Source organism: Drosophila subobscura, chromosome E (genome assembly GCF_008121235.1).
Source record: "Drosophila subobscura isolate 14011-0131.10 chromosome E, UCBerk_Dsub_1.0, whole genome shotgun sequence".
Classification (NCBI taxonomy): Eukaryota; Metazoa; Arthropoda; class Insecta; order Diptera; family Drosophilidae; genus Drosophila; species Drosophila subobscura.
Window position 1 is genome coordinate 7,373,158 of NC_048531.1, and position 14,484 is coordinate 7,387,641.

General features: G+C 46.4%; 5 protein-coding genes across 6 annotated transcripts; 2 read left to right on the forward strand and 3 right to left on the reverse strand.

Moving 5' to 3' along the window:
• Positions 1-60: 60 nt before the first annotated feature.
• On the reverse strand, positions 61-2,482 carry LOC117891499 (SET and MYND domain-containing protein 4). Its single transcript, XM_034796988.1, has 3 exons — positions 1,925-2,482; positions 742-1,865; positions 61-674 (listed from the first exon to the last, which is right to left on the reverse strand). The coding sequence occupies exons 1-3, from the start codon at positions 2,186-2,188 to the stop codon at positions 338-340; spliced, it is 1,725 nt and encodes a 574-aa protein (XP_034652879.1). The 5' UTR covers positions 2,189-2,482; the 3' UTR covers positions 61-337.
• Positions 2,483-2,999: 517 nt separating this feature from the next.
• Positions 3,000-4,089, reverse strand: LOC117891519 (S-phase kinase-associated protein 1). Of its 2 annotated transcripts, XM_034797017.1 has the most exons (3): positions 3,907-4,089; positions 3,691-3,837; positions 3,000-3,630 (listed from the first exon to the last, which is right to left on the reverse strand). In XM_034797017.1, exon 3 carries the CDS (start codon positions 3,620-3,622, stop codon positions 3,137-3,139), a length of 486 nt encoding a protein of 161 aa, XP_034652908.1. In that variant the 5' UTR covers positions 3,623-3,630; positions 3,691-3,837; positions 3,907-4,089; the 3' UTR covers positions 3,000-3,136. The 2 variants fall into 2 exon arrangements, with proteins under 2 accessions (XP_034652908.1, XP_034652907.1); XM_034797016.1 differs by lacking the exon at positions 3,907-4,089 and having other exon boundaries at positions 3,000-3,632; positions 3,710-3,864.
• A 1,155-nt stretch (positions 4,090-5,244) lies between these two features.
• On the reverse strand, positions 5,245-7,859 carry LOC117891501 (Usher syndrome type-1G protein homolog). The gene is made up of 6 exons (XM_034796991.1): positions 7,774-7,859; positions 7,139-7,223; positions 6,884-7,027; positions 6,596-6,817; positions 5,511-6,533; positions 5,245-5,448 (listed from the first exon to the last, which is right to left on the reverse strand). The coding sequence occupies exons 2-6, from the start codon at positions 7,159-7,161 to the stop codon at positions 5,283-5,285; spliced, it is 1,578 nt and encodes a 525-aa protein (XP_034652882.1). The 5' UTR covers positions 7,162-7,223; positions 7,774-7,859; the 3' UTR covers positions 5,245-5,282.
• Positions 7,860-8,164: 305 nt separating this feature from the next.
• On the forward strand, positions 8,165-10,447 carry LOC117891510 (DCN1-like protein 3). The gene is made up of 4 exons (XM_034797004.1): positions 8,165-8,849; positions 8,921-9,058; positions 9,127-9,460; positions 9,536-10,447. Exons 1-4 carry the CDS (start codon positions 8,669-8,671, stop codon positions 9,891-9,893), a joined length of 1,011 nt encoding a protein of 336 aa, XP_034652895.1. The 5' UTR covers positions 8,165-8,668; the 3' UTR covers positions 9,894-10,447.
• Positions 10,448-11,087: 640 nt separating this feature from the next.
• Positions 11,088-14,444, forward strand: LOC117891495. Its single transcript, XM_034796983.1, has 5 exons — positions 11,088-11,446; positions 11,586-11,743; positions 11,807-13,343; positions 13,417-13,556; positions 13,620-14,444. The coding sequence occupies exons 1-5, from the start codon at positions 11,379-11,381 to the stop codon at positions 13,793-13,795; spliced, it is 2,079 nt and encodes a 692-aa protein (XP_034652874.1). The 5' UTR covers positions 11,088-11,378; the 3' UTR covers positions 13,796-14,444.
• The last annotated feature ends 40 nt before the right edge of the window (positions 14,445-14,484 follow it).

Here is a 14,484-nt window from a genome sequence, read left to right on the forward strand (position 1 = left end):
TTGCGACTTGCAACGATTGCGTGGTGTGCGGTGTGTTGTGTTGTGTGTGTTGTGCTGGTGTTGCGTTAAGTAGAACCAAGGACTTATATCGGTCGAAATGTACAATTACAAATTACAATAAAAATTGAAGTGTGTGGTGATCCTGGTTGCTGGAGTCTACAGTCTAGACTTATGGCAACAAAATGTATCGTAATTAATTACTTGTTTGCTTTTGTGTTTTTTAATACGCTTCTTTCAATCAGCTCCGAAAGAGTTCGTCCGTTTGTGGTGTGGGGGATGCAGAATGCAGGATACAGGTCAAAGGTGAAAGAGGGTGTTAAGTTAGGTTGAAGTCAGATTACATTTTCGCCTTGAGCGGTACTGCATCCACCATGATATGCAGCGCCATTTTGAGGCACTCCTCGGCCGAGCTGATCTGCTCGCAGGGATAGGCGGCGCCGTATTGCGTAAGGAATTCGCAGTACTTTGTGTAATTGCTTTTCGCAAAGTCATAGTTGTAGGCACCCAGCGACTTCATGTCCGTGTCGTCGGTGACCGAAGGAACTGTCGCCTTGTGCGGCATTCGACCAAAGGTCGGGTAGTCCAGCTCGCAGCCCTCGCACTTGCAATCGAATCTGTACTGCATGGAGAGAGTGTCCAGCCGTTGCTGCTTGCTGAAGACGGCAAAGTGGGCGCTGCAATTGGGAAGATGAAACGAAAGGTTTAGTCGTGCCAATAAGGGATTCATGATTAATTTCTCACCCGTAATTGTCGTATAGAACATTCCCCGCCTTGATGGGCCTAAGCACGAAGAGGTATGCCTTGGTGCCTTCACAGATTCGGATGGTGTTGGGCGCACAAGAGTGATTCAGCAGCGAAAGAAAGGCATAGGCGCCCGACGAGTGCGTTTGATCGTCCTTCGTTTCGTTCACCTGTTCGACAAGATCGATGCCATGCATATTCGAGGGTGATGTCTGCAGATGCCTGAAGAGCAGGTCCGTAAAGAAGTTCCGCCCATCCTCGCCGCCCAGAAAGTCCTTCAGCGGCGTGTACTCGATGATGAAGTGCTTCAGCACGGCACAGACAACCGAGCGCTGGAAGAGATCGGAGACGGATCGCAGATGCTGGTTGGTCACCAGTCCGTGGATGGCCCGGTAATGCTCCTGGGCAGACAGCTGGCTGTAGTCCAAGTCGAAGGCGCACTTGTGCTGGTTCTGCGGCTGCTCACAGAAGGCCATCAGCTCTTCGATGCTGGGATACAGGTCCAGGGCAGCCATGGTGGTCCGCAGGGCGATGCCGTGGATCTTGTTGAACATGCGGTGCAAGAAGTCGATGATGGGACACTCGAAGCGATGAAAACTGGATGTGGCCCGCTGCTTACACTCCTCGGAGCAGAACATCACGGAGCAACAACTATCGCAGGGAATGAGGGTCAGGTAGTTCTCCCGCTTGCAGGTGGCACACCGAATAAACCGCATCGGGGGTAGCAGAGTCGAGCAGAACGGCTGCTCGACAGCGACCAGATCGCCCACCACCAGATCCCGGTTGGTCACAATGAACCGACCCTCGTCGGGCGACTCCCTCAGCTCCAGGCAGTCGGCAATGTACGGCACCTGGGCATGGGAATCGAAGCTCAGCTTGAACTCGTGGGGAACAACATCGGGTGGCTGCTGCTCTAAAAGCTGCTGGCAGTCACGTTCTCGCTTGTCCAATTTGTGGCTTAGTCTCGCCGGGTAATTCGCCTTGCGGGCCAGCTCAATGTTGGCCAGACAGTCCCTGTATCGCTTCCATTCGAAGAGAACAGCCGACCGATTGGCATAGCCGATGGACAGATGCTCTGAGTTGGGTTCGGCGTAGCAAATGCTTTTGTTGTACAGCTCCAAGGCCTGGAATGCAAGGCGCAAGAGGTTAGTTCAGCCTAGATGTGGCCAGAGGATTGACTCACCTGAAAGTATTTCCTGTTCTTTAGGGAGAATTGCTCGTTTCCTAGCATGCGGAATTCGACACTCCTCTTGTTGCACTTGTCCTCTCGCAGGGTCACGTTCAGGAAGATCTTCTCCATGTACTTGAAGTCGATCAGAGCGTGCTCGACAAAGTTCACCTTGGAGTAGTTCTCCTTCAGCTCGTTGAACTTTCCCGAAATAATGCGAATTAGCTTCCAGTCGTTGAGCTTCTTCACCAGATCGTCGCTCACGTCGTACACGTCCATTGCTCTTCAATATTTATCCCCAGACGTTATGCACATATACCTGCTCCCGGCTCCTTCCTTCCTTCCTTCCGCGTGTTTACGCCGCCGCCTGTTTTTTCAGCCAGAAAATCGGTTTACTCTCCCCTCTCCAGATGCCACGCAATTGTCGGGTGGCGCACGTGTGGACCGTTAATTTACAATTTCACAGATACTTTTTCAAATATTGCAAATGCAAATGCGAATCAAATGTTTTATTTTTTTTTTTTTGGCCAATCTCCGCTAGAGTTGGGTACATTTGTACCATGGTACACTTTAGAGCTGGGAATACTTCGACGGAACTATCGATACACCATTCCAGCTCTAGTACATCGATAGTTAGATTAATAATTACACTTTGCATCGATTTATTCTATTAGAGAAGTTCCACCAGCGAGAGTTTTCTATCGCGGACCAAATTGGATTACTGCCATCCAGTGTGTCCAATTACGGTTTATTATATACTTTTGGGGATATTTTAATTACGAAATGCATATTTACGGTATGTATATAATGGTAGATTTCATGAATATAGGGTATCAAGACTGTTAGACTGGCCAGCAACATTTAGAACCCTCGAATTGAGGAAATTACGCAAATCTCTGGCTCTATTTTGGTATTTCCGAGGGTCTGTTGGTATAATTGATCGATAAATCCGCGGTCACACCTTTGCCATCTCAATTGCGGAATAATTGAATTGAATTGAATAATGGAACAAATTGGTGAGTTGTGTGAATAGATACAAAAGCTATCCTTTAACGTATTTTAGGTCCTCCATTGGAGCTTAATTTTAGTCTCAGCTTAATTTTTAGATTATTTATTTTCGGTTTTAGCCGATAACAAAATGGACAACATAATATGAGAGGTAAAAAGAGGTAAATCAAATGTACTTTATGCACAACCAATTCATGGCTCCGCACTGCACTGCTGGCTTCACTTCTCCTCGCACCATTCGTTTTCCTTTCGCACCTGCTCCTCCTCGGCTGGCGAGAAGTCGTTCATAATGGCAAAAGTCTCCCGGATCTCTTGGGGCGACTTCCCCTTGATCATATTGGCCACAGTCTTGCATGTGACGTCCAACAATCCCTGAATGTTCAGATAGTTGGCAGCCAAAATGAGTTCGAACAATGTGCCCTGGTCCACTTTCAAGAAATCGGCATCCCATGACGAAATGTCATCGGTGCGCTTCTCCTTGTTTTCGTCCTCTTCAGCCAGCTCGGGATCGTCCTTGTGGTAGGTGGCCCAATGGAGCACCTTCTTCAAAATGAGCGAGTTGACATTTGGCAAGGGCAGCACGCTATTGTCGGCTTCATCGCCCAGATCTTCGAGAGCAGTCTTGATGGTCTCCGAGCACTTGGCGATCTCCGTGTCCGTGTCGAATATTTCCTTATCCGACGATTCCAGCCGAATTATGGTCATTGTAATAGCTGCAATAGGTAAAATATTATTAATATTAAGCTCAAAGGGCTTTTATCCGCTGCTCTTACATATGTATGTTATATTTGGCCGCCAAAAATATATGAAAGAGCACCAGACAGACGCCGCGGACACCTTAGCTATGGCCTACTAGCTAAAAATAAGATTTGGTCGCCTTCAACTTGAACCGCAGAGGTGCTGCAAGGGGTCGTCTGCTGCTAGACGGAGAAAATATACATTTTACGTTATACTTATCAAAATTATATCAAAAATCTCAGAAACTTCACATGGAAAATGTTTCAGTTTATGTCACGCCTTGCAGATGTGGTTGCCGTCTCTGTTGGCGTGTTGTTGGGCACAGTCTCGGATGAAATGGGGGGTCTATGCGGCAATTATGGCCTCAAGTCTTGGGAATATGATTTCTGTTGAATTTATTCTTTCTTCTGCTGGTATAACATTTATTTCAGCCGGTTGCAGTTAGCAGTTTAATCTAATATTTAATATCTAGCGCGCCTACTAATTTCGATATAATTTACCGATAGAAATTCCATCGATAGAATTTAATATTTACTCTGACAACTATCTGGTGCTTACAACACTTTTCTTGAATCTTGTCAGTGTGACCGCGTAATTTAACTACTATACCACCCTCAGAAATATACCTTCTCATATTTGCTTGCGATTATAAATTAGTTCGGTTGTAATTTAAACATTACCAATGGACTTCATTCTTTTTAAAATGTGGTTTTTTCAGTAGTTGTTTCCTGTACAGGGTAAAGTTAGACTTAGGCTTGTCCAAGCCTGAAATGGCAATTGAACTCTTCCGGTACCTCAAGACACAACTGCCAGCATTAAAATATCTTTTATGTGCATCGATATTTTATTCGAACACAATTCATGTACAGAACCAGTCTTTTATTTCATTATTGTACCCGTCGAGTACTTTAGAATGTGCAAGTTACATTTATTTGTACTTTTATTTAATTTAAAAAACTTAAGCCAAACTCCAAGACTCTGGCCCCGACCGACAATAAATTATCGGACACCATTACTACGACCTGGAAGATCAAGTCTATCAAATCTGAGGCTTCGAATGTGGCTAGGAAGCGGATCATGAGCACGGCAAGGACCACCATGACCACCGGCCAGATCATCGAGAACATGAAACGCAGCGCCCACAGAAGCACATACCACGTGATTATGATGAATAATATGTAGCCGATGAGCGTACCCAGGTCCGACGGAAGCGACAGATTCTTCACGAAGTATTCATAGATAACCATGTGGAATGAAGCGTCGCGCCAGTCGGCGATTTCCTCAGGGCTGCGAGCTTTGCTGGGCTTATCCATTTCAACAAAACTAATTTTCTTTTTTCCTATTACACTTTTTTGAGATCCAAGACTAGGCACACTGGGGGAACTCCAATTTTTGATGTGGTTAACAAAAGATCAAATGCAAAGAAAATGACAACAAAAACTTTGCGAAAATCAGCTGATTGCAGTGAGACATCGATCAGCAGCACGCAGCCCTGCAAGGTCGCAGGAAAGATAAGGTGACGCAAGTTATGATTGCAATTAAAGCTGACTGCTGTAAAACTCTGGCCCACTAAGCTTTTATCACGAAATGAAATTGAAATGAAATGAAATATATTTTACGCTACGAACTATAAGCGACTGTCTAGCATGGGTCCAGGATTTGCCAAGGCGTTGCGTCGCTCCTGGATGGCAAAGGTGAGCTTCCTGAACGGTCCCAGCGGCAGGCCGAGCGACTTGATGTCCCCCTCGGTAAGTAGCATCAGCGTTTCGAGGTCAATCTCTTGCTTCTGAAATCTGTAAGATAGCTCGTGTTATGTCAAATGAGGGCGTATAGAGACTGGAGAAGAATCACTCACACTGGCAGGTACTCTTCCAGGGCCCAGACAGCCAGGAACCGCTGCAGGGCAGTGCACATGGCCTCCTGATCCTGATCGTCGTCCTCATCTTCGCTGTAAATGTCGTTGCCGCCGCCCTCTGAGTCCGTGTCGTCGGACAGATTCAGGTACATTCTCCCCTTGCTGCCGCCAGAGCGTGCCTTGCCGCCCTCACCTCCAGCATTGCGCATAGTGGAGGTTGAGCTGGTGTCTGTGTGCAGCTGGAGTTGGCTGAGGGCCGCCGTCACGGAGCGCCTAAATGCAATGCTGCCCAGCATAGTGGGTCTGTCGAAGAGGCCGACGGGTCTCTGGCGACCCAGATCCTCGTTCAGCTTCTGCGTCAAGGGGCTATCGCCGAGAATGTCCGGCTGGGAGAAGGAGCGCGACAGTGCGGAATTGTAGCCAATTCGGGGCTCGTTGTGGTCTGGCTCGTCGATGCTTGACTCCACCTCGAACACGTCCGTGATCTTGCCACGCTTGCCAATACTCTCTTCGGTGGAGCTGAAGGTGCCCACGTACAGCACCTCCGAGTCGCGCTGCAGGCCCGTCAGCGAGGTGATGGTCCGCTTGCCATCCGGTTCCAGCTCCCGCACTTTGAAGCCTCCATCCCCTCCGTCACCAGGCACCTTCGCGTGGGGACATCCGCTTGTGTGCTGCCTGCTCTGCAGGTGCGAGGGTCGCTTTTGTACGGTCCCCACACGACTGGCAATGGTGGAGCCGCCGCTGCTGCTGCTCCCGCTGCCCACCAGATCGCTGAACTTTGTCGGCGCAGTGGCTGGAGCTGTGTCGCGCGGCGCCTTATTCAAGTTCCCCTGGCTGGACCAGATCTTCTGCTTGAGCGTGGACAACATGTTGCTGGGCTTGCTGGTGCCGTGGCTCGGTGCGTGTGGCGGAATGGCATCGCAATAGTCTGCATCCTGCCGCTGCTGCTGACGCTTCATGTACTCACGGACTCGTTTCTCGCAGTTCTTCTCGGCCAGCTCCCTCAAAGCTCTGGACTTCCTCCTAAAAAAGGGAACAACTTGTCGATAAACAAATGATTTTTGGATGATTTTTCTTGCGCTTACTTTTCATTGGTCTCGAACTGTGCAGTGGCCGCGTCCAAGTAGCGCAGGATCTCATCGCGTCCGTTAATGGCCGCCAGGTCCTTGGCACTGTGCTTGTCGATGTCCAAGGCGTAAATGTTGACTCCAAACTTGACCAAGAAGTCCACGCAATGCAGATGCCCCTTGGCCGCAGCCAAGTGTAAGGCTGTGTTACCAAATTGATCGCATTTGTCGGGATCGCCTCTGGCAGATGGAAATGGACGAGTTAAAAGCAAAGTCAAGACGGTGGAGGGAACGGGCAATGCTTACCCTCTGCCACACAGTAGGCGCAGTGCATCGAGGCGTCCCTCAAAGGCCGCCCACATAACCGGAGTCATCGAGTCACTGTCCTTGGCATTTGTGTCCTTGCGTGTGGCCGCCGACAGAACGTCCAGCAGTCCATCTTTGGCGGCTCTGGCGTCCCAGGGGGAGAGCAGATTCGAAAAGTTAATGAGTCTTGTGCATGCCGCGGGGTGCGATAAGATAGAACGAAATTAATTGCATGTATGCTACGACTACACTCACTTGTGAAACCGATCTGAAGACATTCCCAGCTGTCAGCCTTATCAATCCAATCAGTTGCTCCGCTGATGGGACGTCTGTAATCGAACTGGATGGAAATAAATACACGTTAGCGGGGGGTACGGGGATACTTTTTTTATATATCTCTTCCTTGATGACACACTTAAAGCGGATCTGAATGGAATCTCTCCATTATCAGAGGAACCGCAGTCAGATCCCCGTCAACTTTCACATTTAAGGGCTCTTTAATTTACGGTATTGATCATTGAATGTACACTTGAATGTGTCCCTTTTCATACAAAACTAGAGCAAGTACATTTTTCACAGTAGGAAACTCTCTCTCGTTACAGGCCCAATTAAAACCAGTCAAAACAATGATCATCCAAGCAGCCCGCACAGCAGATTTCGTTTTACCCTTTCCCAAACATACCAACATGGACACATACGCTGCCAAATGTTCACACGATGTTGGCCAAAGAACACACACACACGCACGCACACACTGTTGTGCTGTCTTGGCGTCCCAACTACCAAGTTCAGTCAACCCTGATGGCTGGTTTTGAAATTGCCCAAAACTTCATCTATTGTGCAGATCCGACGAGGCACTCAACCAATACACACACGTAGGTCATACGTACTTTTTTTGGTAGAGTTCAAGACCGCTTTTTCCATGCACCGAGCAACCTGAAGATGGTAAGTGAAATTGGTAACTGCTTGGCTTAAACCCGAGTGCACACAAACTTTTTGTAATTGTGAGCGCTGCAGTGGCGCCCTCTGGGCGGCAAAATACCTCAGTCGATAAACTCCTTTTATCGACTTACATTTTTACATAGATACTTACAATTGTAAATTGATAATTACATGTTTTCATAGATAATTAAATTGATAGTTAAATGTTTACATTGATAATTACATTTTTACATTTTTTACATTCTTGTATGCCCCAGTAACTTTTGTTCAAAATATTTCGGTATTTTTTGAAATTAAGAAGTCATATTTTGGTACACAGGCGGTATATTTTATCGATAAATCCGCGGTCACACTGCAAGGAAGAGAAAAACCTAAAAATTATTTTAAAAATTAAATTAAACTCTGGGAAATGTGCCACACCACACTAATGTTTGAGTGCGGCCAAAAATAAAATGGAATAAAATGTGAAAACTACTCGAATCGAGGACTTTTGTGGCAGTGATTACTGCAGCTGGATGTATTTGCACGACGTGTGTCAATATATGTATGTATACACAGACACATGCAGCAGTGCGTTTGCGTAGGGGGCACCAAAATAATAACAGCGTAGCAGCAGCAGCAGCAACAAAGAAGTCTCACCATATGTTCGATGCGTCAGAGCGTCATTGGGCGAACCCGCAGTGCCAATGTCAAGCCGATAGCCAGTAGCCAAAAGCCAGTAGTCATAGGGCCCGCAACACACGCAAGTGCAAGTGTCTGCCATTTAGACAGTGCTAAGGAAGCATATGCGAAGCAAAGTGCAGGGCCAGGGCAAGTCGCGGAGGACACCAAACCGCCCGCACTATGGGCAATTGCCTGAAATGCTTCCAGTCTTCTGCCGAACAATCGTTGCCAACGTCCTCGTCTCCTAACGCATCGCACGCGAACGCCTGCCAAACCACCAGCCTCGCCAACTGCTACGAATCGGTCGGCCCCAATCCCAATGCGAATGAGCGTTGCGCCATATACAACGATCGGCCACGCGGTACGTACAACAAGCAACCTTTTACTTTCAATTCGAAATTCTCATTCTCTCATCACCTCTCATCATTGCAGAAACTGACGAGTTGCTCTCTAGCCGAACTCCACTCAAGCCAGTAAAAGCAAACAATTGTGATACTAAGCGTAATAGTTTTAAGTCTTTAGGTTTGCTTAATGGAAGTGCACCCACGATGAGCGATATCATAACAACTGGTGAGTCATTTGCTATGCCCAGATTTATCCATTTGAGTGCATTTGACTTATCTATCGTTCCGTCGCAGCCGTCAAAGAATCGATGGAGGTTTCACACCAAACTCTAATCAAACTGTTCGATGTGTACAAGGACCCGGACGATGAAGACATGATACTCACTGACGGCATCGAACGTTTGTGCAATGATCTGAACTATCAGCCCGATGAGTTCGCAATACTTGTGTTGGCCTGGTGCCTGGATGCCTCTCAGATGTGCCGCTTCACCAAGACAGAATTCATTGATGGCCTGCACAAGATGCGTGCGGACACAATAGCCAACATTCGCCTGCGGCTGGAACAAACCATTGAGATGCTTAAGGCAGACTCTGAGATGTTCAAGCAGCTATACCGTTTCACTTTTCGGTAATTTACCACTTTGCTGCTATGCTTTCATTTCAGTATAATTAAAATTCACGTTTTATTTGCTTGTTTTCGCAGCTTTGGCCTGGAACCAGATCAGCGCGTCCTCTCTTTGGAGATGGCAATCGATTTATGGAAACTAGTGTTCACTGTACAATCACCTGATCTCTTTTCAAACTGGATAAACTTCCTCGAAAAGCACCCGAATATACGCCGCATACCGAAGGATACATGGAACATGTACCTCAACTTTACGGAACAATGTGATATAAACAATTACGATGACACCGAAGCGTGGCCCAGTCTCTTCGACGACTTTGTGGAATATGAAAAGAATCGTGCGCTGGAACTGTCAGGTATTCACGACGATGACAACAACAATGATGATCTCCTTCAAAGCCACGTCAAGGCTGGGGATCTGCATCACGTTTCGTAGTATCTGTCTTCAGAGCAGCAGCTTAAGGCATCGTTCCAACTCGCCAATATATAATTCTATATAAAACAAGAACTGTACATTTTCAAATTCAATATTCATTTGCTCTCTTGCTGTTGCCTATGTTTCCTTTCCAACCCACACCTCACACACCATACACCTGTGTGGCTACTTTAGACAAAATACGTTGCGGTGCTGGCGCTGCTTAAGGATTCCAACACTCATCAGTCGCGGCAGTTTGAAGAATAGCTTGCTTGCACACACCTTTACTCTTTGTGCTCGTAGCAGTAGCAGGGGCAACGGACGCATTTGTTTATATAATTAAAGACTTATCAAGAAGAATTTCGGAAAAGCTCAATCATCGGGAACCATGTGTATATAACTAAATGACTTGTAGGAAGAGCAGAAAGGCAGACCGTATAATACTTAGCAATTAAACGATGTATTATTTTAAACAAGATTGCAACATTTTATGGCACTTAACTATTTAAATGCATATAATTATATACTTAAATGTAAGTAGTGGATGTGAATTAAATAAATAATAACTAAATACGAGACACGAGTGTAATTGTTGTGTGAAATCGACACCGTTCAATCTGTGCGACTCCGCAGCAAACAATAAATATATATCTATGTATGTATATATAGGGTATCGACAATTGTTGAAACTAGGGTATAAAAACGTCCATACAAGCAACAAGTGGTCAAATGACGTAACATTACACTACATAACATTTCATGCCCACTTACGTTATTTGCTTTTATTTGAAGTTGGCCTTTTCTTTTTCAACCCTGTTCTCTGCTTAAAAGTGTCCTGAAAATAAGCCAATCTTGTGTAAAATTGATTCATAAATTAGATAAAATTGTAGTTTCAGGGCTGAGAGTTTTAGTTTACTAGTAATATAATGCCGAATATTTAAATCGAGTAAAAGATTTCCGACCATGGACTGACAACGTTTAACCCATTGTCGACCAGTGGGTATTTCAAATTACGCACGAATATAATGACACTTACAAAATTATCAACCCAGTTTAGGTGAATGAAATATTGCCAATCAATTTTTATAAATAAAGAAGATTCTTTTAAGAGTTTACAAACATTGCTATTTTCAGTTGTTTAACTCAAGGTGTTCAACTGTTTAAATAGAGGGGGGTTGATTGGGTTAAGCTCTTTTTTATACCATTTTATCGGTAATCCGCGGTCACACTGCGCATATGTATTGCTATTTTGATAAAAATTTATAAAAATCATTCGCAAGCTTTATTGGATTGGTTATGAGTAAGTATTTGGCAGACTTTCTGCTCCCATAGACCATTCCAATCAACGGAGATATGATAACGGCGCAAAAAGGCTCGAGTATCCAGTGATTCAGAGAGTTGACATTGAAAAACAAATGCAATGCCAACATAGAGGGTGTGAGAAGGAAGGGCAAGGATAAATGGTCGATCAGACTGGTACAAAAGCTCATAAACTACAATCAAATTATGCCCTGCGAGAGTTGCGGAGTTGAGTTCACCGTATTTCGTCGGAAGCGCGCCTGCTTCGATTGCAAGTGAGTACATAAATAAATATCCATATCTATACATCCGTATGTGCAAAATAAACATGCATGCACACATGTACACGTACACACATACATATGCATATGATTGATATACGAGAATAATTATATTTATTTGTCCGAACCTAAGGCGCTTTTATTGCGGCAACTGCATTGATGCCAGACGCTGCCAGCGATGTGCGATATTTGCTCAAAGACCGCTACTGCGGACCGACTTGCTGAAGCTGAAACCGAAGGATCTAATATTCTACTTGCAGTCTAAGCACATTTCCACTGATGGCTGTTTGGGTGAGTCAGACACTGCCATTTCACCAGATCCAAAGTTTTACCCAGACACCCTTTTGTTTGCAGAGAAAGAGGAACTTGTGGGACTTGTGCTGGCGCATGTGGCCCAAGTGGACACGGGTCGTGCCAACAATGGGCCCCACAGTCCCGGACGTGGACAGGCGAACCCTATTGATAGCATCAAACAATCGTGCCAAAATTTCTTTACCAATCTAACCGACAACTTAAGTGATTCCTTTGCTTCCTTCGATACAAAGGCAAGTTCAAGGCCGCCCGAGAATGGCCGTCAAGCCGCAGGAGGCACAGAAGCACCCTCGCACATATTTGAGCAGCCGCGAGTGTCCACGCGGGAGATTCCCACATATGCCAGTGCCGTGAACGGCTCTAGTGGACCGGAGCGGGCCCATGTCCATGCCAATACGAACGGCAGCAGCCGTAGCAGCAATAGTCCGTCGACTTCCACACAGCCATCAAGTAGCCGCGATGCTGAGGCCAATCCACAAAGCAGCCGTGGCGGTAACCAAAACGGGCAAGCGGCTGAAGAAGCCCATGACAACAGGTCCGAGTGTGAGTGCTTTGATGATGAGATTATGGCCACGTTCAGTGAACGCGCTACGAGTGGGCAAGCCAATCCAGCGCCAGAGCCAAGCTCAGCTGAATTGGGTCTAGGCCCATCCACGACAGCCACCAACACGAGTCCAGGCTACTCCCATATAATGGAGGATACTGGCAAGGATGCTTGCGGGGCGGACGTTTCCTCGCAGTCAAGTTTCGAGGAGCTAGGCGCCATTGGGGGCATATCCGACGAGAGCAAGACCACCACAGACACCAACAGCAGCAACCTGGACCAGTGGCAAGTGCTGGAGGTAAATAGGATCGACCCAGCAGCTGACACACCGAGTACCAGCAACGCGGAGGAAATTCTTGAAGTGACTCTACGCAGCCGACCAGCCAGGGACGAACTCGGAGGGGCTGGGCACACCACAGAGACCCTCAACATTGAGCAGCGCCCTATGCCGCCAAACCATTATCCCGTTGTGCCGCAACGCGCCAAGAAAGTCACGCGACGACGCTCCGATGGCTACTTGAGTCGCACCCATCATTCCAGCGACGATGAATCGCCGGTGGCTTCTGGGGGACGTGGACTTAGTCTGGGTCTCTCCACTTTGAGTGAACAGCCAGAGCCTGCCACCTACTCGCAGCGCCCAAGCTGCCAGCGCTGTGGGAAGAACAAGACAAATATTCGGCGGCAAGTGGAGAAGATGCGGCGTCATTTGGAGAACTCGCAAATGTCGGAGGAGGACATCAAGAGGGAACTGCAGGACTTTCTCACGTACCTGGAACAGCGCACAAAGTCCGTGGACGGCTCTGAGGCGGGCAGCTATGCTGTCTCTCCACTGAGTGGAGAGGCGATCAGCGTGGCCGCTGGTGGCAGATCTTCGGGTATGCCCATTACACCAACAATTGAGTTCTCGCCGACGCAGGATGATGATATTCACTGGGACGATGACGAGGGCATTCATGTGTATGCAGCACCCTTGGACTTTGAGCCGGCGGCCTGCATTGATTCGCGATATGTTAATTTGCAGGATTTTGAAGATTTGTATGTGGATGAGGCTCTATCTCTTTATGGGGTGCACGAATTATACTACAAATATTCTGATTTTGCTTTGCAGAAATGATTTGGAGAGTCTGACGGTGAAACAGTTGAAGGAGGTCCTCATGTTGCATCGCGTCGACTACAAAGGCTGCTGTGAGAAACAGGAACTGCTGGATCGAGTGAGCAGGCTCTGGAAGACAATGCGCTCGACACCAGGTGAGATATGCCCTTTCCGCTGCTTCGCTTTCCCAGTTGTAACTCAACTAACGTTTATTTCAGCTGTGGAAAAACTGGCTACGGATGAGCTTTGTAAGATTTGCATGGATGCGCCAATTGAGTGCGTATTCCTGGAGTGCGGGCACATGGCCACGTGCACGAAGTGTGGCAAAGTGCTGAACGAGTGCCCCATTTGCCGACAATATATTGTACGAGTTGTAAGATTCTTTAGGGCTTAATTTTGATTTCAAATTTGTATGGTTACGGTTACTGGTGCTAGAGATGGGATGTCGGCATCCTACCACCTTTGCAGGTCAAAGTACATCGTCAAAGATGAGTCCAAACCGAAGTGAATATTTGTTCTCCTTTGTACAGGGATGCAAGTGCAAAAATGCAGAAATTGGTTTTTATGTTTTACGATTTAATTACAAGTTGCAAGTGTGTATGTACAAAATGCATACACACACACACAGACACAGACCTACCACAGATACCGCTTTCAAAAGTGTATTTATCTATTTGAAGTTTGGAAATAATTTTGCTATATATATTTAGTTTGTTCTTGTTGTTTGTATAAGAAACGAGAGGTTATCTAGATAAAACTAACATTCCTATAAGAAGAAACCAGATTAAATCTATTACTTATTAATTGTTAGTTACATCATTTCATGTTCCACCAACCCCAGAGATCGCTCAAACGTGAGCTCATTTCCTACACCCGATTCGTCGGCAAGGAAATCTTAGGGAAACAGGAACAGATCGGAGAATCAGCCATTCATCTCAATTAATAATTCAAATGAAAATAATATAATAGATCGAAAAGACTAAGCAAATGTGTTAAAATGCGAGTAATAAATTAAAACCCAAAATGGTTCTTCTTCGCCGTAAGTGTCTGCCGCGCAAAGTACTTTCTGCCAGTGAGTAATGG

Excerpts from the sequence above, each read along its gene's own strand:
- LOC117891499 (XM_034796988.1), bottom strand. The coding sequence starts at position 2,188 with ATGGACGTGTACGACGTGAGCGACGATCTGGTGAAGAAGCTCAACGAC. Across the intron at positions 1,866-1,924 it reads AGAACAGGAAATACTTTCAG|GCCTTGGAGCTGTACAACAA; the intron begins GTGAGTCAATCC and ends CTTGCATTCCAG. Across the intron at positions 675-741 it reads GTTCTATACGACAATTACGG|CGCCCACTTTGCCGTCTTCA; the intron begins GTGAGAAATTAA and ends TCCCAATTGCAG.
- LOC117891519 (XM_034797017.1), bottom strand. The coding sequence starts at position 3,622 with ATGACCATAATTCGGCTGGAATCGTCGGATAAGGAAATATTCGACACG.
- LOC117891501 (XM_034796991.1), bottom strand. The coding sequence starts at position 7,161 with ATGTCTTCAGATCGGTTTCACAA. Across the intron at positions 6,534-6,595 it reads CAGTTCGAGACCAATGAAAA|GAGGAAGTCCAGAGCTTTGA; the intron begins GTAAGCGCAAGA and ends TCCCTTTTTTAG. Across the intron at positions 5,449-5,510 it reads CTGGAAGAGTACCTGCCAGT|ATTTCAGAAGCAAGAGATTG; the intron begins GTGAGTGATTCT and ends GCTATCTTACAG.
- LOC117891510 (XM_034797004.1), top strand. The coding sequence starts at position 8,669 with ATGGGCAATTGCCTGAAATGCTTCCAGTCTTCTGCCGAACAATCGTTG. Across the intron at positions 8,850-8,920 it reads ATACAACGATCGGCCACGCG|AAACTGACGAGTTGCTCTCT; the intron begins GTACGTACAACA and ends TCATCATTGCAG. Across the intron at positions 9,059-9,126 it reads GAGCGATATCATAACAACTG|CCGTCAAAGAATCGATGGAG; the intron begins GTGAGTCATTTG and ends GTTCCGTCGCAG.
- LOC117891495 (XM_034796983.1), top strand. The coding sequence starts at position 11,379 with ATGCCCTGCGAGAGTTGCGGAGTTGAGTTCACCGTATTTCGTCGGAAG. Across the intron at positions 11,744-11,806 it reads TTCCACTGATGGCTGTTTGG|AGAAAGAGGAACTTGTGGGA; the intron begins GTGAGTCAGACA and ends TTTTGTTTGCAG. Across the intron at positions 13,344-13,416 it reads TTGCAGGATTTTGAAGATTT|AAATGATTTGGAGAGTCTGA; the intron begins GTATGTGGATGA and ends TTTGCTTTGCAG.